General features: G+C 40.4%; 1 protein-coding gene across 2 annotated transcripts in view; it reads right to left on the bottom strand.

Moving 5' to 3' along the window:
• DNAJC5B (DnaJ heat shock protein family (Hsp40) member C5 beta) overlaps window positions 1-26,347 on the bottom strand; it is an 82,592-nt gene that overhangs the window by 29,233 nt on the left and 27,012 nt on the right. For both annotated transcript variants that reach the window (XM_065895501.1, XM_065895500.1), the window contains 2 exons: window positions 25,199-25,318; window positions 18,815-18,942 (listed from right to left, as the gene is read on the bottom strand). In XM_065895501.1, the coding sequence (XP_065751573.1) occupies window positions 18,815-18,933 (119 nt within the window). In that variant the 5' untranslated portion in view covers window positions 18,934-18,942; window positions 25,199-25,318. The remainder of the gene's footprint in view (window positions 1-18,814; window positions 18,943-25,198; window positions 25,319-26,347) is intronic.

Here is a 26,347-nt window from a genome sequence, read left to right as displayed (position 1 = left end):
TACCCTCCCTAATAAAATAGGATAGACTATAATATTTGTGCAAACACAGTAGATAAAATGTGGCCAATATTAGAAGTATTTGTCTACACCAGTCATAAGAGTACTACTTTAGGGGATGGAGACCTGAAGTTCGGACACCAGTAGGCCTCTGACAGCCTTCAGCAGGCCACTAAGATTGTGTGCTATATTTAATCCTTTTCCCCACAGCCTACGGCTCACCCAGAATCTGAGAGCTGCATATAATACAAAATCTCAGTATCTGGCCCAGGTTGCCATCAAAAGTTTCTGTGCCTCTAACCTTATTACATTTCCTGGGGAAATTTTTACGTTCTTGTTTTTTCAAAGCCGGCAATCTCTGTTGAACTCTGAACATCAAGGGATCGTAAGACCAGGATGTAGGAGAAATGGCTTTACAAACCTTGTCTCCTTCTTCCAACAGCAGCTCCAGCCACTGGTTCTTGTCAAAGCCCTCAGAAGGCACTTGCTCTCTGTAAGCCTTCCTCCTGCTGGCTCCCTAGCTCAAGCTCAGTAATAGTGTATCATGTCAACGCCACAAGCAGGTCCTGGTAATTACCTGTAGCAGGCCCAGCCACTGGCCCTTGTAGGGCTCCCAATGCTCACTTTCTTGTCCTCCCTAAACGCATTTCCCCCCTAAACCAATATTTTAAAACTAGCAGGATCTATTCTTCTAGACTGTCAATTTCACTGACTCAATTTCCTTGACTATCTGGACTCAACCTCATGGTCATACTGTAGGAGTGCTGCTCAAACCAATTTATTCACTTCCTTAAAAGTTCTGATTTCCTGTCATACCTCCAAGGAGATGACTCTAGCTATCCACTACTTCCACTCCCATTTCTGGGAGAGCAGTATTGCTGGAGAAGATTGCAAAACTATGCAAATCAAGGGCAATAAAGACAAACAGCTTCCCCCCTCTCCACAAGAAACCTCATTTCCTACTTCAAACGGGGTTAAAAGTTCATTAGAAAGAAACTCCTTCACACCCTTTTACTTCTATACTTCTGCATAATTGCACCCATCTTTCCCTCCTCCTGTTATTTAAGGGAAGAAGAACCTCTCCTTTTTAAAATTAAATTTGCCAGCGTGTTCTAGACTCTATTTATCTGGGCACTTTCCTAAATCCTGGTCCATCAGTCATCAATCTCTACCCCCAACTCCAGTATCTTCAATAATGTCTTCATTAGCTCCTTCTCCTCAGCAAGCAAACATGCTCATTGTTTGTTTGTTTGTTTTTATAAATTTATTTACTTTTGGCTGTGTTGGGTCTTCGTTGCTGCACACGGGCTTTCTCTAGTTGCAGCGAGCGGGGGCTACTCTTCATTGCGGTGCACAGGCTTCTCATTGCGGTGGCTTCTCTTGTTGCGGAGCACGGGCTCTAGGCATGTGGGCTTCAGTAGTTGTGGCTCGCGGGCTCTAGAGTGCAGGCTCAGTAGTTGTGGTGCACGGGCTTAGTTGCTCCGTGGCATGTGGGATCTTCCCGGACCAGGGCTCGAACCCATATCCCCTGCATTGGCAGGCAGATTCTTAACCACTGTGCCACCAGGGAAGCCCATGCTAATTGTTTTTTTTTTTTTTTTTTTTTTTGCGGTATGTGGGGCTCTCACTGTTGTGGCCTCTCCCTCTGCGGAGCACAGGCTCCGGACGCGCAGGCTCAGCGGCCATGGCTCACGGGCCCAGCCGCTCCGCAGCATGTGGGATCTTCCCGGACCGGGGCACGAACCCGTGTCCCCTGCATCGGCAGGCGGATTCTCAATCACTGCGCCACCAGGGAAGCCCTAATTGTTTTTTAAAAAGGGAAACTATTTTTTTTTTGTCCTCCCCTCCCCTTCAAATTATTGAAATGTTAGTTATCTCCTCCTTCCCTTCCCCATACACTTCTTCAAAGTGTAGTTTACACAGGAAGGTTGCATTCTCAATATCCATTCACTCTTCAGCTCACTGTAATCTGACTTCTACTTCTAGTCTCCGCTGAACTTGCTCTCCGTTCCACAACATCCTAACTGAAAAATCCAGTGGCCCATTTGCACCTTCATTCTACTTGGCCTTTCTGCAAGGTTTATTGGCCACTCCTTCTTTTCTCTTGGCTTCTAGGATGTTTTCCTGATTCTTCCCCTGCCCTGGCTGGGAGGCTAGGCAAGGTAGTACAAACATGTGGGTCCCTTAGGGCCAAGGTTGGCAGGAGTGTGTCTTATCCAAAGTGACCAGTGCACCAAAAGCAAGCGGTTATTCAAACACCGAGTAAAGATAGAGCAGACAAAGAACTGGGAAAGCAAGAGCAGGAACTGGAGTGTAGAGTGAACACATCAGAGACAGGATTTGATTCACTCCCTACAAGCCAGAGGGTGGCCACTTCTCATAAAAGGACCAAGAACAGAGTGGCTAATCCGACTGTGTTACTACAGTCATCTATGCTTATCATTTCTCCTCTGCCCACCAGTTAAATCAGTGGTTTTCAACATCTGGTATTAAAAACCGTCTGTGAAGGGGTGTTCTTTTTAAAAACTCACATGTCGTGTCATATATATGTCTTTCCTTTCTTTCTTTTTCTTTCTCTAGAACTTTTCTACTTTGCAAACTGAAGCTTTGTATCTGTTAAAACAACTAACCATTTCCTCCTTCCCTCAGTCCCTGGAAACCACGATTCTATGTTGTTTCTTTAAGCGTGACTACTTTAGATAGAAATTTGTTGTTTTGTTTAATGTGTACGTGAATTGCTAGCTTCAAAGCTGTTTAACACTTTATTAACAGCTTTGTTGGAATGCTATTATACTATTAATTATTTGATGCTTTTTTTCCTATGGTAAATAGTTAAGCACACTGTACAATATTAATGGCAAAGCATTATGCACATACATCAAGTTATGACAATTTGATCTCTATTAAAAACATTTATAGCCTATTCTTTTTGCTTTTTTTATTTTGTATTTTCCTCCAGGACTTATTTATTTTATAACTGGAAGTTTGACCAGCTTCACCCATTTCACTCAGCCCCAGCCTCCACCTCTGGCAACCACCAGTCTGTTCTCTGTATCTATGAGTTTGGGGTTTTTTTAGATTCTACGTACGAGTGAGATTACACATTATTTGTCTTTTTCTGAGTTTTTCACTTAGCATAATGCCCTCAAGGTCTATTCATGTTGTCAAAAATGGCAGGATTTCCTTCTTTTTATGGCTGAATAGTATTCCATTGAATACATATCACATTTTCTTTATCCATTTATCCATTGATGGACACTTAGGTTGTTTCCATGTCTTGACCATTATAAATAGCGCTGCAGTTAACATGGGTACAGATATCTTTTCAAGTTAGTGTTTTTGTTTTCTTTAGATAAATACCAAGGAGTGGAATTGCATGGTAGTTCTATTTTTAATTTTAAGAATTTCCATACTGTTTTCCATAGTGGGTGCACCAACTTATATTCCTACCAGCAGTGCGCACAGGTTCCCTTTTCTCCACATCCTCACCAACAGTTGTTATTCCTTGTCTTTTTTTGTGTGTGTGCTGTACGCGGGCCTCTCACTGCTGTGGCCTCTCCCGTTGCGGAGCACAGGCTCTGGACGCGCAGGCTCAGCGGCCATGGCTCACGGGGCCAGCCACTCCGCAGCATGTGGGATCCTCCCGGACCTGGGCACGAACCTGTGTCCCCTGCGTCGGCAGGCGGACTCTCAACCACTGCGCCACCAGGGAAGCCCTTTCTTGTCTTTTTGATAATAGTCCTTCTAACAGGTGTGAGGTGGTATCTCATGGTGGTTTTGATTTGCATTTCCCTGATTATTAATGATGCTGAGCATCTTTTCATGTGCCTGTTGGCCATCTGCATTTCCTCTTTGGAAAAATGTCTATTCAGTTCTTCCACCCATTTTTCAGTCGCGTTGTTTGTTTTTTTGATGTTGAGTTGTATATGTATGCAGTTGTTTTTTAAATAAGATAGGAAAAAAGAGGAATTACAGACAAACAGATTAATTCTGTCTTTTATATTTACCTGTGAAGTTACTTTTACTGGTGTCCACTAATTCTTCATGTGGGTTCAAGTTAGTGCCTAATGTATTTGCATTTCAGCCTGAGGACTCCTTTTAGAATTTCTTATAGGGAAAGTTTACTAATGACTCATTTATTTATTTCTCTAGAAATGTGTTGATTTCTCTTTCATTTTTGAGGGATAATTTTGGTAAATATGAAATTATTGATTGACATATATTTTCTTTCACACTTTGAATATATCATCCTGCTGCCTGCCTTCGGGCCTCATAGTTTCTAATGAGAAATCAGTTGTTGATCTTACTGAGGACCCTTTATACATGATGAGTCACTTTTCCCTTGCTGCTTTCAACATACTTTTTGGCTTTGAACAGTTGTTTATGATGTGTCTCAGTGAAGATTTTCTTGAGTTTATCTTACTTAGAGATCATGGAGCTTCTTGGATGTGTAGATTAATATTTTTCATCAAACTTGGAAAGTTTTCAGCCATTATTTCTTCAAATATTCTTTTCTCCCCTTTTTCTCTCTTTCTCCTCTCCTCTGGGACTCTTATTATGTATGTGTTAGTATGCATGATGGTGTAGGCAATGAAACTGACCTATTTTCAATTTCACGGTTTCTTTCTTCTGCCCACTCAAATCTACTATTGAGCCCTCTAATGAAATTTTCATTTTAGTTATTGTACTTTTCAACTCCAGAATTTCTATTTTGCTTCCTTTATATAATTTTTATTATTTTGTTAATATTCTGTATGTGATGAGATATCATTTTTATCCTTTAGTTCTTCAGGCATGATTTTCTTTAGCCTTTGACATATTTAGCTTATTTAAAGTCTTTGTCTAGTATGTCCATATTTGGAGCTTTCTCGGGGACAGTTTCTGTTGATTTTTTTTTCTCCCTGCATGTGGGCCTTTCTTGTTTCTTTGCATGGCTCGTAATATTTTTTTTGAAAACTGGACATTTGAATAGGATAATCTGGCAACTCTACATTTCAGAATCTCCTCTTTCCCTGTGGTTTTCAGCTGTTGCTTGTTGTAGTTGTTTGTTTAGTGACTTTTCTGACCTAATTTTATAAAGTCTATATTCTTTTTTTTTTTAATATTTATTTATTTGTCTGCACCAGGTCTTAGTTGCGGTACATGGGATCATCATTGCTGTGTGCTAAGAGCCTGCATGCCGCAGTTAAAGTCTGTATTCTTAGTCATGTGTGGCCACTGAAGTCTCTGTTCCATTAGCTTAATGGCTAGCTAAAGATTAGACAGATTTTCTCACATTTGGAGCCCAAAATCACCCAGTCTTTGCAGATGGGCTCTGTGTGTATGGTAGGGCACACCTTCAGCACTCAGCTAGGCAGTTTACAACTCTGCCTTAGCCTTTACCTCCTGCCTGCACAGCTCTTCAAGGTCAGCCAGAAGTGAGAGCTTAGGGCTTTCTCAGGTCTTTCCTGAGCGTGTGCAGACCCCTGGGCATGGTAGTAGCTTCTAGATTCCCAGGAATAGGTCAGAGCTTTTCAAAGCCCTTCTTCCCCAAAGTATCTCATTCCCCAGCCTTTTCTTCCAAGTTTCTTTAGTGAGTCTACCGTTGCCCCAACTGTTATTTGTTACCTCAGGCAGCAATGACTAAAAATTTGCCTATAAATGTTTTAAACACATGCCCTCCCTCCTTTCATAGCAACTTTATAGTACTGGATAACTTTTGATGTAGGTGGGATAAAACAAGCCTTTTAAGCAGGTCTTCCAGGGAGCTACCGGACAGATCATCTGATGACAATTATTTGCAAATAAAGTCTTTTCTGCTTCTTCTGGTACCACTGGTACCAGGAATGCAGACAGCTATTTTCAAGGTTACAACTGAGCTAAGGAGCAGGGTATGGGACTAGGACAGTTTAAAATGCCATGAAGTTCGATGTTCTTACCATGATTCAACTTTAAAAAAAAGTGCACCCAGTTGCCACAAGCTTCTGTATAGTTTTCCAGGTTCTGAAAAGGTTGATTCTGATGGTTCTGATAGTTCTAAAAATCTTTTAGATTTTTAGTTGCTTTTATAGTGGAGGAGACTTTTAGAGTTCCTTATCCTACCATTTTCATTGATATCATCACCTATCAATAGTTTAATATCTATATCAATTCCAGTAAAATGTATAAAGTTTATAGAAAACATTTCTTTGAAAGTATTCTTTTATTATTTATGCTTTTCTTTGAAGAATACTGATGGACATAAAGCAGATTTAAGGAATGTTTTGATACCTAATAGATGTAACAATATTCAATGAGATAAACAGTGTTAGTGTTGTTTAAATTTATGTCCACATAATTTCTTTCAACCACTGTATTAGGTTATTTGGCTTGATGGCCATTGCTAAAGCACCCAGAAAAAAAAAAAGATTGCTTTTTCTTACTGATTTATTCATTTATAATTTTCATGCATGCATTTATTTACCAGTTATTTATTAAGTACCTAGTCCATCAGGTATAGCTATAGGTTCAGGGTATCTGGCACATAAAATGCGCCAAATGATGCCATGATTTTATCAATAGATGACTTAAGAAGCAGTTGGGCTTAACAGTATTGCCAGAGAGAGGTGCCTTACATTACCTTAGGACCTATATGGACTCCCTTGCAACTCTGACTCATTTAACCATCTAGAACTTTGCTAGTAAATACCAAAAGCTACTCCTATCCAGTATAAGAGTAAACATCACATTAGCTGGGATGTGCAGTCATCTCCTGGGTGTGCCGACAGTGGACCCACTTCCCCACACTGTCTGGAACTTACAGCTCTGTGCTAATTCTGGATTCCTCTCACTACTGCTGTCTTTAAATCTCAACCTGGGCCTAAGAACCCTAAATTTCATCCCCAACCTTCCTTCTCAGACCCTGATCTTTGCTCCATCCTTCAGTGTGGCCTGTCACTCAGATTCAGGCCTTTATATCCTTTGGATTCATGGTAGCTATTCTAAAACCAGAGATGTAATGGTTAAGAGTGGTAGGCTCTGGAGTAAGGCAACCCAAATGCTGGTATTAACTCCACTACTTACTGCTGGGTGACTTCGGACAGCTACTTATCCTACCTTCCTAAGCCTCAGTTTTCTCGAGTGTAAAATGAAGATAATAATAGTATCTACAATACAGAGATGTGAGAATTGAATTGAATAATGAATATAAATCACTGAGCGTAGTGCCTGGCACATAGTAAGCATTCCATATATGCTGGTTATTTTTATTATTCTTGTTATTAATGACTCATTGTGGCTCTTGTGATTGTCCTTCTGGCTTTTCTTTGATTGGTATAATTTGTACTATGTAAATTGGTATAAATTGTCCTAAAATTAAGACTGCATTAACTTTCTTGGGGAAGACTTCTCTAATCCCTAGTCCGGATCAGCTTTGTTATATACTCTCATGAAGCCATCCTTTTTCCTTCAGAACACTTTATCGCATCAGTAATTATACACTCGTTTTTTTCATCATTTGATTGTTTTTTGTCTCCTCCGTTGGACCTCAAGTTACATGAGATCAGTGACAATGGTTTGCTTAGAATTGTATCCCCAGAACCTAGCATAATGCCTGGGATAAGAATGAATAATGGCAGGAAGCATTCACCTTCATTTAAATGATTAATATGAATTCTATGCTCAAGTTAATCTATTCCCCTCACTACAATTTCCCTTGTTTTGCTTGTCTTCTTCTAGTATGAATCTTTTAAACCTTACTAAATCTAACTTTTTATAAGGTAAGCTCTTTAAATGGTACAAAGTTTGTGGTTACAGATGGGTATAGATAGACGTAGATATATAGATAGATATGTATATTCATCTTTCATAGTATAATGTATTGATAATAGGTATCTAGTAGTAAATAGGTATTGAGTAAATGAGCGAGTGGAAAAAAAAAAGTCATTGATCCTAGTGATTCCAGTGCCCAGGAATAACTGAAGGAGAAGCTGCATGAAGAACTAAGAGAATCAAGTGGAAGCTTTGCCATAGGAGACGGGAGGTTGTGCACTGACCTGGAAGATAACGCTGACATAGCCTCATATACACTTCTTTTTAGTGGAAGGTTTTAGAACTCAGGAAACAAATTAGTGCTTGATAGAGATTAATTTCAATTTATTTTGTGAGCTTGAATCATCACTTTGCCTTGTAAATATTTACAATTCTTATTAGCTATGCATTCCCCTGACATTTAAACTTTATTCATAAGCAGCCTCTGTTATGACCTGTAATTGCTAATAAAGATGGGTAAAAGCACCACAGATTGGGGTTGCCACAGATCACTATGGAAATGACACTCTTTCCTGCTCCTTGTGAAAACAGCATTGCCACACTTTGGTCTACTCTGAGGCAACTCACCTCTTCAGAGGTGGAAGATAATTTCCAGAAAGTTCCATGTGAAACTGAATGAAGTAGAAAAATCAGTTGAGTCCCTGCTACCCTGTGAACCAAGATATTTGGTACCTTGTCAACAAGGAGAAATTAAGCTCATCCATGGGCGCAGAGACCCAGGTGCTAACATACAGAGCAGTTCACTTTGATTTTGTGGTTCTCTGAGGACCTAAGGAAGAGCTCGATCTGTATCTGATTTCTCATCCAGCTGGCCAGTGTTATGTTAGGCTCCTGTACCACATACACCAGGGGAACCAGTCAGCCTTCCTTTCAGCCATCTTAAATTTGTTTTTATCTAACTTCAAAAATGGACACATCAGTGTAAATAAAAACTATCATTTAGGTTGCATATGAGATTTTGAATACTCAAGACTTAGATTCTCTAAATCGCATAACCGGCTCTATTTCCTACAGTTTTCCCTTCCTTATCCCCTAACTACTTCTCATCTGAAGGCTCCACAGCCATGTAAAATGTACTGTGTCCCTACTGAAACTATGGTCTTTCCTTGCTGATCTGCTCCTCTCTATGTACTGGGTCAGTATATGACTCTCTCTTCAGCTAGGTGACCAAATATTTGAGAAATGGTCCTAAAGAAGCTGAGAATATAATCAAGGAGAAAACCCACAGGCAAAAATCTATTTGCTGACCAGTTCATTCTTGCATTTGGTAAATATTGGCTTGGTGCTAGGACTGGAAGTGCGATGGAAGACAAAGCATACTGCCTGCCCTCAAGGAGTTGATGGAGTGGGAAAGGCAAGAAAGAGGGAATTACAACCTATGAGGATTTCATGCTCTGATGGGACAGCACAGTGGGCCATGGAGCGTGTAGAGAGCTTCCAGGAAGGTCCCAACACGCCCCTCTCCTCAAACCCACCTCAGTGTTTCCTTGGTTCCTTGTAATCACTTTGGGTATGATGTTTGGGTTTCTTCTTTTTTTGTTCTCTTCTCTCTTGCCTCTCTCCTTCCCTCCCCTTCTCTCTCTCTCTCTCTCAATTAGATTCTAACTTTCTGCTTATATGCTCCTGAAAACAATTTTGAGAAATTGTTCCTTCCACAATCTTAACTTGGTATCTAAAAGTTTTTTGATAAAAGTGAATAGATGTGGGAATTCCCTGGCAGCCCACTGGTTAGGACTTTTCACTTCCACTGCAGGCGGCATGGGTTCGTTCCATCCCTGGTTGGGGAACTAAGTTCCTGCATGCTGCGGGGAGCAGCAAAAAAAAAATGAATAGATGCAAAGGGTGCAATTGTCAGCATATTACAAACATTGACATGTTAAAATATAAGTTGTTACACTCTTTTAAACGTGTTCAGTGGAATTTAAATGTCACAGAATCTAAATACCCCCCATACACACACTCTCTTACACACAAACATACACACACTCTCTTACACACACATATACACACGGACACGCCCTCTCACATACATGCGCACACACACAGACATTCCTTAGAGAGTCTCTTTGCACCCATGCCCCAACCGGGTTTGAAGAATACCATTCTTTAAGGTTGTATTTCTCACTCCTTATGTATCCTTTGTGGCAGCCAGTACCCATGTGCCAGACCTTGGCTAAACACTTCACATGTATCATCTCATTTAATCCTCAGCAACTGTCTGAGGTCAGTACCATTATCTGCATTTTACTGTGAGAAAAATGAGGCTAAGAGAAGGGGTTTGAATCCAGGTCTTTCTGACTCCATATCCTGCACTCTTGACTGTTACTATATACTTAGAGTTCACTGCAGTAAAGGGATTTTAGTGTTAAAATCTGTGTGGAACACCTCAAAGAGAATATGTAACGTCCAGCACCATTCCTAGCACTGCTTTGCTTTTCTCCACATCATTTACCAGCATCTGGTATACTGTATATTTTACTTCTCTGTTTATTATTAAGCCTCCCTCATTTCCGCAGCCTAGAATATAGGCTACAGGAGTGCTGGGATTTTGTCTGTTTTGTTCACTGCTATTTTCTCAGTGCCTAAAACCCTGCCCAACATATAGTAGGTGCTCAATAAATATCTGTTGGGTAATAAACAAGAGTTGCTGCTATAAAGCCATTACGATTGTAGGAGACTCTAAACATACCAGTGGTTGCTAAGTGATCTGACCAGCCTTCCTGGCTTCTGCAATAATTAGATAGCAGTATGAGGCATAGACCAACAATCTACTGATTTTGGAGTGAAGGATTTTTATGTGACAGTCAATATCAAGAAAAGAAGGCTCTAATCACACACCTAAAGTGCTTGCTGAGCACAGATTAATGACAAACTGCATTTACGTAATTCGGGTTTTTAAGGAGAACGTAGTCAGGTAGCCTTGTTGTAGGGCTATGGTAGGGATGCATCTTGTAGCCGTCACAGCCTGCCCTGCACGGCCAGGAGTTTGAACAAATCAGGGCATGCTTGAGAGCATGGTGATGGCAGCCTCCCAGAAATCCCCCAGGGCTAGAGAGCCTTCCAGAAGGAGTCTAAGCCATATACCCTGCTGGAGCAGTCACAGTTGGGTGAGTCTGACAAACTGGTAGGGCAGCCTGACAGAAGCCTCTCTGGGGGTGGGCTGGGAAATGCAGAGTGTTCTGGGAAAGGATGCTGTCTTAGGGAAGAAAAAGCCAGACATGATAAACGTGACCCTTTATCAAGGGAACAAATGTTTATCTGTCAGAGGGGGTGGAGATTCTAGGTATAGCATCATTACTGCTACTCTCTGACTCACCCTTGAGCACGTATCTGGGTCCTATAGAAAAAGAGATCTGCAAGAAAATCTGGAAGCTTTTCTACCAACCTTTGACATTCACTGGGGGCTGTAAGAGAGTATCACAAAAACGAGGGAGCCATTCCCGACATCCATCCCACCACCTCCCAAGGGCACAGCCCAGCAGGCATTTATGACTCCTTTGAGCCTCAAGAGAAATAGCAGAGGCAGCTTCTTGGCCTGGAGGAATAGTCAGAAGACTTGAGCACTGAGGAGTTAGCAAGGAGCACCTGCTATGCCTGCCAGGCCTGGGAGAGTGGCACAGAACAGCAGCAGAGCAGCTGTACCCAGCTGAGAACCAGGGACCTGCAGCAGCAGAGCCTAGCATGCCCCAAGTTGTACCTAGCAGTGGCCGTGGACATGCTCACTGAGTGAATGGCAAAGCAGATATCATCAACAGGGTGGAAACTTGGTTTGGTGGAGCAATCCTGCTACATGGGAATGAACTGATTCCTGGGTCCTGGGAGACTCTCCCAGGGGAGCCTCCTAGAAGGACTTGGGTGGTGGAGACTTTACAGGGAACCTAAGCTCTTGAGTCACTTGAAAGGGGCCAAAGACTGGTATTGGGGGCTCTGTAGAAAATAATCTTTGAGGGTCTTATTTCAGCAACCTACCATGTCCCCAGTTGTCCCACCGTTCACTAGTATTTCTGTCTTCCTCTCCTCCTCTGCCAGCTTCCTAACTCAAAATTTCTGTTGGCTCAGAGAGACTGCTTTAATTAGGTGAGAGGGGAAAGCTTGCCTGTTTAAAGCTACAGCAAATATGTGAAAGATGGGTAACCTCTTAGCCATTCCAGGTGTATCTGAACTTTAAAAGCTTAACTCAAGTGAGTCTCCTTCAGACAGCATGAAAAGGGGGAGTAAAGACTCTTAGGCAAGAATAGGGGAAAAATATTTGTTCATCTTGTGAAGAAACATTGGTAGGATTAAGCGACATGACCCAGCTATGAGAGAATTGAATTAAATAAGGCTTACACTTCAAACTCCCTGGAATTATTATGCTCTGTAATATGGGAGGCAGATTTATTCCATAATGAAGGCCCTGGCTAAGACTCATACCACGAGTCTCATTCTGTGCTATGGCACTTTTGACATGGAGGAAAAACTCGCTTTATGCTAGATAAATGGTTTTTAAACAGTAGCACCAAATGGCAGGATAATTTTAGACTTTTAAGGATGAGAGTATCTGTCCATTCATAACAGTACCTGGTATTTTCACTACGATTTTCCACAAAGGGCCCCAAGAGCTTTGAAAAAGTGATCTCCTTTCTCTTTACAAAATCTCAGTGAGGCAAGTGCTTCAGTACATTATGAATTGACACAGTAGAAACCTTCCTGCAGTCGTCCTCCCTGCTGTCCTTTGAAATAGCTGGGGACTCCAATTTATCAGCTGACTAATGAAGTGTGGTTGTACTTGTAATGTAGGAAAAACAATGATATAGGAAGACACGATGGTTTATTGACAGAAAGGTTCTGTGATAAGGGTTTATAAATAGACATAGGAAGGCACTGAGATAGGTCTGTGAGGCTGTTTATGGTATTTTCTCTTAAAAAATAAAGGACTAGAGATATTGACAATTTCCTTCCCAACTCTGTACCCCTCTTAGAGAACATAGCCACTTTTCCCTCCCATAGGGTTGGATCCTACAGTCCTTGCTGAGTGGTAGTGGGGATTTGCGATTTCAGATCTCTAGTTAGAGCCAGGTAGACGCGGGCGAGCATCTGACCCAGCTGGGCCCACTAGATACTTGCTCATGAATTTAGAATTGGTACATAGCAAAACTGGAAAGTGGACAGGAACACCAAGATAGTTCCCCTCTTCCCACCTCTAGCTACCTTTCTGGGACCATGGGAAACTTTCTGTTTGCCTCTCGGAGAAGCTCTAAGTTGGTTTAAAAAGGAAGCCTTGATGGAAAACAACCTAACTATCTATCAATAGAGAAATGATTAAATCATGAGATGGCTCTGCCATGGAAAGCTATACAGCAATGTGAAAAAATGGAAACTTTTAATGAACTGATCATTTCCTAGAATGATCTCCAAGATATATTAAGAGAAGAATGCAACTCACAACGTAGGAGTGATAGTACACCACCATTTGTATAACAAGAAAGGAAAAATATAACTCATACTTAGACCATTTACATTTAATATAATAATATGTTAGGGCTTAAGTCTGTCATTTATTTGTTTTCTGCTTGTTTCCTGTGTTTCTCATTTCTCCATTTCCCTTTTCTTGTCTTCCTGGGGGTTATTTGAGCATTTTCAAGGATTCCATCTTGATTTACTTCTAGTTTTTTGCAGTGTATTACTTTGTGTATTCTTTTTAGTGGTTATCACAGTCTACAGATAACAGTGTTTGACCAATTTGAGTCAAGTACAGAAAGCTCACTCCCATTTAGGTCCCATTATTCTCTCCACTTTTAAACATCATTGTCTTGAGTATCAGATGATATTATAATTTTTATACCAGTCATCATATATTATTTAGAAAACTCATGAGGAGAAGGATAGTCAATTGTATTTACCCATATTTCTGTGTTCTTCATTGTTCTTTCTTCCTTTCTGATGATCCACAATTGCTTTCTTCATCATTTTCTTTTTTTTGAAGAACATCTTTTAGCTATTCTTTGAGTAGCTCTGCTAGTGATTAATTCTTTGTTTTCCTTAATCTGAGAATATCTTTCTTTCCCCATAATTCCTGAAGTATAGTTTCACCAGATATAGAATTCACAGTTCTTTTAGCACTTGAAAAATGTTGTATCACTTCTTTCTGGCCATTATTATTTCAGATGAGAAATCTGCTGTCATTTGAATTACTGTCCCCATATAAGCATTGTCTTGTTTCTCCGTCTGCTTTTATTTTCTTTGTCTTTAGTTTTCAGAGGTTTAATTATGATGTGTCTTAGTATGGACTTGTTTAGATTTATACTATTTGAGATTCACTCGGCTTTTTAAAAAATTAATTTATTAATTAATTTATTAATTTTTGGCTGCGTTGGGTCTTTGTTGCTGCATGCAGGCTTTCTCTAGTTGTGGCAAGAGGGGGCTACTCTTCGTTGCAGTGTGTGGGCTTCTCATTGTGGTGGCTTCTTTTGCTGTGGAGCACGGGCTCTAGGCATGCGGGATTCAGTAGTTGTGGCTCGTGGGCTCCAGAGTGCAGGCTCAGTAGTTGTGGCGCACGGGCTTTGTTGCTCCGCAGCATGTGGGATCTTCCTGAACCGGTGCTCAAACCCATGTCCCCTGCATTGGCAAGTGGATTCTTAACCACTGCATCACCAGGGAAGCCCTCACTCAGCTTCTTGATTTGTAGGTTTACATGTTTTGCCAAATTGGGAGAATTTTCGGTGGTTATTTCTTTGAACACTCTTCAGTCTCATTCTCTTTCTTCTCCCCTTCTAGGACATGAATGCTGTAAGCGTTAGATCTTTCGTCATGGCCTCGCAGTTTCCTGTGACTGTTTTCAGTTTATGTTCTCTTGTTGTTCAGATTGCATACGTTGTATTGCTCTGTCCTGAGGAGGACACTGGACACTGACTCTTTCCTCTGTCATCTCTACTCTACTAGTGAGCTCATCCAGTTAGTTATATTATTTCTCTTATTTTTCAGTTCTTTCATTTCCATTTGGTTCTTCTTTACAATTTCTATTTCTTTGCTGAAATTTCCATTTTTTTCACTTGGTTCAAGAGAATTTGTAATTGCTTGTTGAATCTTTTTTATGATGGTTACTTTAAAATACTCAGATAATTCCAATAACTGGTTCATCTCTGTGTGGGAGTCAGATGATAATCTCTTCTCATGCAAGTTGGGATTTCCTTCGTTCTTTGTATAAAATGCGTGATTTTAATGTGGACATTTTGGCTATTATGTTAGGAGACTCTGGGTCCTATTTCAATTTTTCCTTTTAATAGACAGTCCGTTTGCTTGGGTTTAGCATGCAGGTCCTAGCCTACTTTTGTGGTCAGTGGTTCCAGTGACAATCTAGTTTTCAGAAACTCCATGGTGCTATTTTGGTCTGCTTGGTTTGTCTCCTGCCTCTGGGGCCACTACTGGTGCTTGTTGGTACTAGTTGAGGAAGTGAAAGGAGCCTTCCCAGGCTGGATGTCTGGTGCCTTTAGGTGGCGGAAGGGAATCTCCAGGCTGCAGGGACAAAAACATTTCCTGGGCTGAGTGTTTGTTGTGGCAGAATCCCCCTTGTTAATTTCCCCTGTAAAGTGGGATCTCTGGGTGGGAGAGGGGAGTCTCAGGCTGGTGGGAAAGTCCTCTGGCTGGCTCTTGTTAGGCGGACATTCAGTTGGTCCTCTTTGCTGTTTCTGCTGGGATTACCTAGAGTTGTTGACAGGACTTCAGTTCAATTTAGAGGAAGAATAGGACTACCTGGCTGCCTTCCATTGCTAGAGCGGGTGTTGGGAAAGGCCAGGCCTGGATTACCTTTTCTTGGGTGTGGAGTTGTAAGATGCCTTGTCACTGTGTTGCTCCTTTGGTCCTGTGATCCCTAACCAATTCATCTCTTCTTCTTCCATCTACCTTTTGAAGGTTCTCTTTTTTTGTCTCTTGTGTTATTTCCAAGGGTTTTCGTCATGCTTATTAGCAGGGAGAATCTGTGAGAGACAAGCCTGTACCATCTTGCCTAGACCAGAAGGTCTCTTTATATGTTTATATAGCATAAGATCTCTCTAGAAGGGTACACAGGAATTTCTTTCCCTGGGGAGGGAACCTGGGGGATATGAGGTAGGAGGGAGAATTTTTTTGTATACCTGTTTATGTGTTCTCATTTTAATCAGGTGAATATATTATCTATTCAAAAATAAAATAAAATATTTAAAAAAAGAGGTCTTCTAGCTCAGCCTTGTTTTCAAGAGCACAACCAAGGGTTACAACAGAGGTCAAGCACCGTATGGATTCAACAGTTAGTAATTTTATTAAACTTCACTGACTTTTGATTTCACTATATTGTCACTGCTTTGATCCAGATCCCTGAATATAAGAATAATATTCTCAGTGGATTTTCAGCCTGCTCATACATTTTGAATAACTTGCAGAATACAAATGTGTCATTTAGTTAGAAGTAGATGCCTTGGGCAGCATACTAGTACCCTAATCAGCTGAAAAAATAATATTTGTATGACATTAAAACAAAATTAATAGGAAGACACTGATTACATGAAAAGACTTTAGGTTGTAATTATTAAACTTGCAAACTACTCAGCATAATTAGCGTCTTAATTAGGATATGACTTGAAATTTTAGCTTACAAAATAAATAAAGGCAATGAAGAGTCACATTTGTAAAGTAAAGCGGGCTTTAGAACTTATAGTTAGACATCACTTTTCTTCTCATTTTGGGGTCGTCTTTGTGTAGGGTATTATGCCTACAGTGCATATACTTTGATTCCCAGTCCCACCCCAGCACAGCGTCTCAGCCCAAAGCCTTAAAGGTCAAGTTTAGTGACCCTTCACCAAGGACATCTACCCACAGGGGGCTGAACAGCTCCCAGCCACGCTCCTGGGTAGCTCTAGGGCACAACGAAACAGCAAAGACTTTTTCTTCTCCAGCACCTTAAGTGAAATATAAACTAGAAAATTGATATTGACTTTGATCAAAATCTACCATTTTCACAGAACTATTTGGATTCAAATGGAAATTTTCCCCACTGTCATTTATTCTTCAGCACATGCTTCTTGAAGACATTTCAGGTCCCATGGTTTACCACATGGTGAAGGTTCCAATTCAAAGCCAAAGAATTGTCCATCAGTAGATGAAAATGGAGAATTCAATAAATTTTGGTGGGCTAGTGATTTGGGAAAAAAATTAATCTGGAATCCTACCTTCATTCCTCATGTCAAAATAAACTCCAAATGGATCAAAGATTTATTATAAAAGCAAAATCATAAATGTACTAGAAGAAGATAATGGTTAATATTTTTATAATATTATAGTTGGGAGAGGCTTTCTAACCACAACAGGTAAAACAAAAGCCATAAAGGAAATGACTAACAAATTTGCCTACCTAAAAATATTAAACTTCCATACAACAAAAAACAAACAAAAATAAGTTTAAAAACCAAATTCAAGGCCAAATCAAGAAGTAACTGATTAAAATCTGAAACTTTCATTTGTGGTTTGATTCATTTTTCTTCTAAAGGCACAGCTTTATTCCTCAATAAGTTAGGAAGTAATTGGAAATATGCATCATCATTTATGTACAAGGATATTAAGTATAGTGAAAATTAAAAGAATTTACGTGTTAAAAAGTAGCTCATAAAGTAATTAAGTTACAGAATAGCCATAGGCTGCAGGCATTAAAAATCACAATATTAAACAGCACCAAAATATTTTCATGATAGGATCTTGTTAAAAAGAAAGCTAGTTAGTTGGTGGGAATGTAAATTGGTGCAGCCACTATGGAAAACAGTGTGGAGGTTTCTCAAAAAACTAAAAATAGAACTACCATATGATCCAGCAGTTCCACTCCTGGGTATATATCCGAAAATGCAAAACTCCTAATTTGAACACATACATGCGCCCAATGTAGGGATGGGGGAGTGGGAGGTACAAACTACTGGGTGTAAGATAGGCTCAAGGACGTATTGTACAACAAGGGGAATGCAGCCAATATTAGTAATAACTGTAAATGGAAATTAACCTTTAAAAATTGTATAAAAATTAAAAAAGAGAGAAAAATTATATTTTCCTAAAATATGAAATGCAAGAGGTTGGAAAAAAATTTTAATGAAAAAATACAACAAACTAGTGAATGTAACTTAAAAGAAGCAGACTCACAGGTATAGATAGCAAACTAGTGGTTACCAGTGGCAGGGGAGGGACAAACTACTGGGTGTAAGACAGGCTCAAGGGCATACTGTACAACACAGGGAAGAGAGCCAGTATTTTGTAGTAACTGTACATGGAAAGTAACCTTTAAAAATTGTATAAAAATAAATAAAATTGGGACAAGACCAAAAAAAAGACAGCTAGTTAGAGAATATAGATAAATCCAATTCGAGTGTAAAATGTCTTCTCTAGATTTTTTTAAAAAGACTGGAAGAAAAAATATCAATGATAATTATCACTAGAGGTAGAATTATGGATAAATTTTATTATCTTCATTTTTAGTGATTTCCAAATTTTGCACGATAAGTAAATTATTTTTTTACTTAATCCTTTTTAAAATTCCTTGGTACTTTGAAGAAAAAGATATTTCAATTCTTCCCAAAAGTAGCTAACTTGGAATTAGATCAGATATGAAAGATCAAAACTGAAGACTTGAAAAGCATAGCACAATACAGCAATTACAGAGAAGCTCCCCTTTATTTAGTTTTTTAAATCCCTCTACCAGATTTGGTGATGCTATCTTATGTGGGTTAAATCACAACTCCTGGTCATTTGCGGTGTTTGTCTGTATGTCTGTCTCTCTCTAACAATGCAGGCCTAGAACACAGGCTACCCTTTCCTAAGGCCCAGCATCACAAGAGAGTTCTTTCATAAAATCAGTGTGATGCCTGTCCATTCCCAACTGCTTATGCTGTAGAATAGGGAATGGAACATTCCAGGTCTGAGACCTGATTACCAGGTCTCAGCAGGAAGCTTATGTCTTTAATTGGAGGCACTCGCCAATCACAAAATAACTATCACTAGCAGTACAGGAAATATCATCATTGAACCTCCTCTGTACCTGTATGTTTTCTTTATTTCTTCATTTGATGCTCCCTTATGCAGACCAAGAATTTCATATAGAGCTTCTCCAGATGTTGACATAGTCCGCTGTCTTTGGTTAGGTGTGTTACATGCCATTTTCTCAAGCTGCAAAACCAGAGGGGAAATAGCCGTGAGGGTTATGCATACTGGATCCCACTGTCTCAAGGGAAGATAGTTCATTTCTGACCTTTTGTAAACTGACAATCTGAAGTACATCTTTGTGTTAGCTGCAAAAGGAGGGGAGGAAAAGGTTAGGAAAGCCAACACTAGAGCTTCAAGTCAGTCAGGGTTTTAAAGGCTACAGGCAGCCATGCAAATGGAATATGGCTTTGTCCACATGGGTAAATAGAAGCAAAATGTTATCTAAATAGCCAGCTAGCTCGTAATTGTTAAAAGTCCTCCCAAGTCAGGCATATATAGATTTTTTTGGTCAGAATTTGCATAACTCCTTTTTTGTATCTTTTCCAAATTTAGCCAGCAATGGAAATAATCATCTATTTTACTTTGACTCTATTGGCCTAGCCATTGTTAGAGTATGAGTTTAAAAAAAAAAAAAAAACGCAAAAAACCAACTTTCTGTAAGTATCAAAAAAAAAAAAATCCTGCTCTCATCTAGGAGCCTGGTTAGAACTTCTCTGCAGCTGTGGGATACCAAGTCCCCCAACAGTGCTCATGGGTTTGGCACACGAGATAGCACAGCACAGAAAGGGCTGTGCTGTCCCAAGTCCCAAGGAGCCATCTTCCTGCTGTGTTCTGGCTCTAGGGGGGAAGCACAGAGAAGCAAGCACACTGGGGACATTCCTGCGTCCACACTCACCTCTCCAAGCCTTAATGTCTTCACTTGTAATATGAGGATAATAAAGCCCACATCATAAGGATACCTTAAGGATTTAGAAATAATGCGTGTAATGTACCCAGGACATAGTAACTTCAAAGAACTATTTTTATTAAAGAAGGCACAGTGTGTAAGTCAGAGAGTGCACTGTAGTCAGACCCTCTGGGTTGGAATATTGGCCTTGCCGTGACCAGCTGCACGACCATCCCTATCTATAAATCGGAGACAAAAAAGTGTCGAAACTCATAGAGCTGTTGAAGAATTAAATGAGTTAGTATATTAAAAAACGGAAACAAATACCAATGTTCGTAGCAGCATTATTCGTAAAAGCCATATAAATGAAAATGTGGTATGTACATTCAATGAAATATTACTCAGCTATAAAAAGAAATGGAATTCTGATACATGCTACAATGAGATGAACCTTGAAAACGTTATCTAAGTGGAGTAAGCCAGTCACAAAAGGACAAATATTGTATCTGATCCCTGTTATATGAGTACCTTGACTAGGCATATTCATAGAGACAGAAAGTAGAACACGGACTACCAGAGGTGGGGGTGTGAGGGGGAAGTGGGGAATGGGGAGTTATTGCTTAATGGGTACAAATTTCTCTTTGGGATGATGAAAAAGTTCTGGAAGTAGATAGTGGTGATGGTTAAATATCACTGTGATTTTACTTCATGTCATTGAATTGTACAGTTAAAAAAGTAAACTTTATGTTGTATTTTATCACAAAAACAAAACAAGAAAAAATAAATAAATAAAGTTACTTAGATTGCAAGCTCCTCTGACCAGAAGTTCCTTGAAAATTACTGTCTATGTCTGGGCTTTGGGCTTTGGGCAGCAAGTGCTGTATGAACGTATATACCAGGGCTCAGGAGATGGCATCAGGGTTGTGGCGATACTCACGTTCAACACAAGGAATCCCTGGTGACAACAGTGGCAGCGGCAGACCCAAATGGGCACATCCCAGTGGTAGATGGGCTGGGTTGAAGCCAACCTTTGAGCTCTGCTTCCACCAGACTAATGACTGAACCACCACAGGCAAGAGCAGAGCCTTCTGGATGTCATTTGGTGGGTCAGGGTGGTCTTAGAGGCCCCTGAGACCTCAACATGGCACAGTGAGTGCTTGTGGTCCTAAGTAATTCGATTAAGAAGGACAATGTGCCGGGCTTCCCTGGTGGCGCAGTGGTTGAGAGTCCGCCTGCTGATGCAGGGGACGCGGGTTCGTGCCCTGGTCTGGGAAGATCCCACATGCCGCGGAGCGGCTTGGCCCGTGAGCCATGGCCGCTGAGCCTGCGCGTCCGGAGCCTGTGCTCCGCAACGGGAGAGGCCAAAACAGTGAGAGACCTGCATATCGCAAAAAAAAAAAAAAAAAAAAGGACAATGTGAAGAACTTCAAAATGTTTTTGTGAGCATTTAGCTTCTTGAGGGGAGAAAAGGAAGCCAGTGCTGGAGAAAGTCAGACCCCAAGCAAAAGTCCTGCAGCCCTGAAGACACTGGGGAAGAAAACTGACTTAACAGAGGACAACACCACAAGAACAAAGGCTCCTCTTTCGGCATGACTGTGTTGTCCCCTCCTCAGTTAGCCTTCCATGAAGGTGGAGCTTCTGGAGGCCAGAGGGGCCCTAGTCCCAAATGTCTGGTTCACACAAGGACAAGAGGAGGAGGAATCCTAATTTTGCTTGCCACAAAACAAAATCCAGCAGATGTACATACTGACTGGCAGCCACTCAGTAAATCGTAGCACTTATTTTCACTACTGCTCTACCTTACCTTTCTTACCTACCATCACAATTTCCCTAGCAAGTAGGTAATTCAAGACTTGGGGCTGGGTCATTCATCCCTGGGTTCCAGTTCTGCAGCTCAGCCCTGTCTTGGAACCACAGCCCAACTGAATATTCACAACTGAAGGAAAAGTTGCCCAAGTCACTGACAGCCTCCCTACTTCTTTTCGGTCCCCTCTCTCCTGCTGCCACCACACACGTATGCTCATGGTACTGATGCTCTGCCCTACACTTCCACCTAACTGCTCCCAGGAATGGAGGCGACTGGTAGGTAGGTTTCTCACTAGTCACACTAAATGCCACGAATGAATGGGATTTGGAAAGTAGGGATTTCTGTGTGGCTTGGTAGACAAGGAATAGGACCACAGTCATCCTACTTGTCTCGGAGATTTTAAGATCTCGCTGGGTAGCAAGATCCCCAAAGTCACTAACTAAGAATATGTCAACATTGGGGCTTCCCTAGTGGCGCAGTGGTTGAGAGTCCGCCTGCCGATGCAGGGGACACGGGTTCGTGCCCCGGTCCGGCAAGATCCCACATGCCGCGGAGCGGCTGGGCCCGTGAGCCATGGCCACTGAGCCTGCGCGTCCGGAGCCTGTGCTCTGCAACAGGAGAGGCCACAGCAGTGAGAGGCCCGCGTACCGCAAAAAAATAAAAAAAAAGAATATATCAACATAATGATTCAAATCCTAGGACCGTAGAATATGGAGTTAGAAGTCATCTAAGCCAACTTAACAAATGCCTTTTGGGGCATTCTGACCAGAGATCGCTGTAGCAGACAACTTTACTGTTAGCCTATTAGCTCTCCTTTCTCCTCCTACTGCACTGCAGCATAGACGTCTCGCGAGACCTGCCTCTGTCTTACGTGATCTCAGTTGAATAGACCAGGAGTGTGTACCTTACGCAAGCCAAGTCAACCAGGTCAACCAGACTCCTCCCCTAAGATTTTTTTGTTTTGTTTTGGATGTAGAACAATCTCTCAGATGGTAAAACTTGTAAAATGTAAAATTTGGGTATTGTTGGCTGGGCTGAAATGAGAGAGATTGAAACAGACCTGCAGAAGAGGAGCAGTGGCAGGAGATGGAGAGAGACCCTCGGTGGGGTTCAGTCCCCTGGTTCCAGGTGGTTTCGGGTACACTTGCAACACATCCCCTCCCACAGTTTGTCCATCAACCCTTCCTTGGGTTGAGCCAGTAAAATTCCTCCCTGTACACAAATGCATATACATTGTTTTCTTTTGAGCATGTCTTAGCTATAAATAGATTCTGGTCACTGTCAACCAATACTCCTTAGTGTCATGTACCTCAGTTAAACATCAGTAGCAGTTCCCTGAGCACCTTTAAGCCAGGCTTATCCACTGTGGATTTTTCTTAAATCACTGCAACCTACTCTACCTTTAAATTGAAAGTGGCTTGCAGGTACTTGAGAATGAATACTTCAGGGACATAACAATGGTATATATATGTGTGTGTGTGTGTGTGCACGCACGTGTGTGTGTGTGTATACACACACACACATATATATATATATATATATATATATACATACATACATACATACACTAAGGTATTCAAACCAAACAGATTCAGATATAGTGTATAGACATTACTAGTATGGATAAAAGAAGCAGTGATAAATCTGGATCGACATTTTCAGAAGGAAAGTTTGTAGAGAGCTAGTCAAGAGAACTAAGAAGAAATAAAAATATGAAAAATAGTTACCTTTATTTTTCTCTATATTCAAAAGAAACAGTTTCAGTTTGAGGGAATAAAATGTATTCACTCTTCATCATCTATCTCATGAAATAAGAGAGAGGCCATGGCTTGCATAAATCAACAGATTGTCCTAAAATCAATTTCAACAAGGCAAAAACATGCGCAGTTTCCCAATTTTGACTGGGACTTTATTTTTCCAAGACTGCCCCCTAAAGTTATTCCAGGTGAGGAACAAGAGAGGGAGGTCACTTGGGGGCTGGAGGAGTCCTGGAAAAAATCTGGGGTTCCCCCTTCCCTGCCCCACAGCCATCCCTTTATATACGCCTCTCCCCAATGGAAAAAGAAGGCAGAGTCCATCTCTCAAATAGTTCTGGACATAGAAACTCACGCCCAAGAAGACATGGTAACTGGCTATTCCTTTGGTTTATGTATTTTTTCATATCACCCTTTATTTAGAAATCTAATCACACTGTAATCTATTCCTGCTAAGTGAAATCCAGTAGCTGACTTTCCTTATGTTGTGGACTGAATAATATTCACAATGGGTTGTTACAGAGTTCGGAATTTGTTTATTTTCTGTTTCATCTTCTTTGCCCTATTCCCAAAGGATCAAAATATTTCTTTTTAGACGACAACATCAACGTCTCTTAATTGAGGTACTTAAAAAAAGTTATATCAATATTGGAACACAAGGAAAAGATAGTTGGTCAATAGCTGGTCAGTGTCGTTAGTAGTTGGCTGTCTATAAAGTGAAACATAAAGGAACCCAAAGACTGCAGGGTTGCTTTCTGTGTGTCAAGCAACAACCTGCTATTTTTCTGTGCCCTTGCTGAGCTGGAAACCAGACTCTTCATATATTATTAATGCAGATGGCATTTAGTGTCAAATTCAATAGAGTAATACATTGAAACCCTTAGTTGTTTATTGTGTGAAAATAAAGACATTATGCCAAGAACATACTAACTACAGAGCAATAGTCAAAACATCTCCTAAAAACTCTCCTTAAACTTAAATAATGGAGTCATACCCTTGTTTAATTCCTTATATAAAATATAATCTTTATGAGTTCTTCCTCTGTAGCCTTTTGAATGCTAATATTCCTATTCAAAACTCAAGTCTTTATTATTTATTCATAGTCTCTCATCTGTACTATCCTATCGAGAAAAGGCTGTTATGCAAAGTTATTAAGTAATTTAATTTTGATCATGATAAGTGCATGACACTTAATCATCTGAACTTAAATTACTTTCTAGCTGCATTACAATCCATTAATATCATAATATCTTAAACCACTGACCACTAAAGTCACTACCAAACCACATACAGCTTACCTGTCTCTTGATAAAGATATAATTGAAAGAACGTTCAGACATCCAATTCAAAATAAACACATATTTTAAAGGTTCTAATTCCAGGAGCCCTACAAATGCTGTTCTAAATTTTTCATGTTGACATGAAATGTTTCCTTCAGAGTAAAGGAAGCTTCACCTCTGTCTATTATGTGAATTCTGAAAATGGAAAAAAAATCAAACTATGCCTTTCTTGGCAGGGTCCCTTCACGGCTGAGAAAATGAATGTGAGCAGGGGAGATGAGATCGTTAAACAGCAAAAGCCCTTCTGATGGCCGTGATTGGAGGAGCCAACATGTTTCACCATTTTTAAATTACTTCTGTAATTCCTCTATAGAAATCTGTTTATTGGAGCCAGATCTCCTTATTCAAGGGGCGTTGTATCTTAAAGCTAAACACACATCCAAAATGCTAACCTATGTTTTAAAGTAAGAATTCTCCCTAGTGTGATTACAGTTTGCTATTGAAAACGAATTACCTCTTGACTGCACTGGTACTTCCATAAACAGCAACCTGAAGATGAGACAACTTGGGAATCTTACAAATAACCCATAGTACCTGTTCCTTTAACTCCGATTCTGTGTTTTCAAACAGGAATAACTTGCTGTTTTCAACTGGTCTGGAAATAGATGTGCAAAGAAATAAAGAAAGGCAACAACAAGGAATTGTTTCATACCTGTTCCGCTCTTTCAGAGTAAACGGCTGCTCCTTTCCGTCGTTCCCATGCAAGCTTAAGCGGGTCAATGGCGTCGAGTTACTTTTGATTTGTTACTCTATCAGCCAATTGGTTATCCCTCTGGAAAACATAACAAAGAGAGAATAAAACATGCATGACCACGAAGGTTGCCATTACAAGGCATCCAGTGATACCAAAATACACGCTACCTCTAATCCGATCATTAGTCAACTGTTGCTTGGCTCAGCCAGATGCTGCTATGGAATTGCTTCCAGGTTTCCACCAGAACTTTCAATCAAGAAAATGTGCTATCTCCTGACATGCAAAGTGGGTTCTTTTTTTTTTTTAATTGAGATATAGTTGACATATTTAATTCGTTTCAGGTGTACAATGTAATGATTCAATATTTGTATATATTGCTAAAAGATCACCACAGTAAGTCTAGGTAACATCCATCACCATACATAGTTACAAATTTTTTTTCTCGTGATGAAAACGTTTAAGATCTACTCTCTTAGCAGCTTTCAAATATGCCATACAGTATTATTAACTATAGTCACCATGCTGTACATGACATCTCCATGACTTATTTTATAGCTAGAAGTTTGTACCTTTTGACCCCCTTCACCCACTTCACCCACCTGTTACCATGACCACGCCCCCCACCCCCCTCTGCTTATGGCGCCCACCAATCTGTTCTCTGTATCTGTGAGCTCAGGTTTGTTTGTTTTCTTTTAATTTCACATGTAAGTGAGATTATGTAGTGTTTGTCTGAATTATTTCACTTAGCATGATACCCTCAAGGTCCATCCATGTTGTCATAAATGGCAAGATTTCCTTCTTTTTTATGGCTAAGTGATATATACCGCATTTTCTTTATCCGTTCATCCATTGATATACACTTAGGTTGTTTCCATATCTTAGCTATTGCAAATAATGCTGCAATGAACATGGGGGTGCAGGTATCTATTCGAGTTAATGTTTTCTTTGGATAAATACCCAGAAGAGAAATTGCTGAAATATATGGTAGTTCTGTTTTCAATTTTTTGAGGAACCTCGGTACTGTTTGCCATAGTCGATGCACCAATTTACATTCTTACAAACAGTGTGCAAGAGGCTCCATTTTCTCCACATTTTCGTCAGCATGTG

The sequence above is a fragment of the Phocoena phocoena genome, chromosome 17 (genome assembly GCF_963924675.1).
Source record: "Phocoena phocoena chromosome 17, mPhoPho1.1, whole genome shotgun sequence".
Lineage (NCBI taxonomy): Eukaryota > Metazoa > Chordata > Mammalia > Artiodactyla > Phocoenidae > Phocoena > Phocoena phocoena.
The sequence above is the reverse complement of the archived record's forward strand: the minus strand, read 5'-3'. Positions and strand labels throughout refer to the sequence as shown.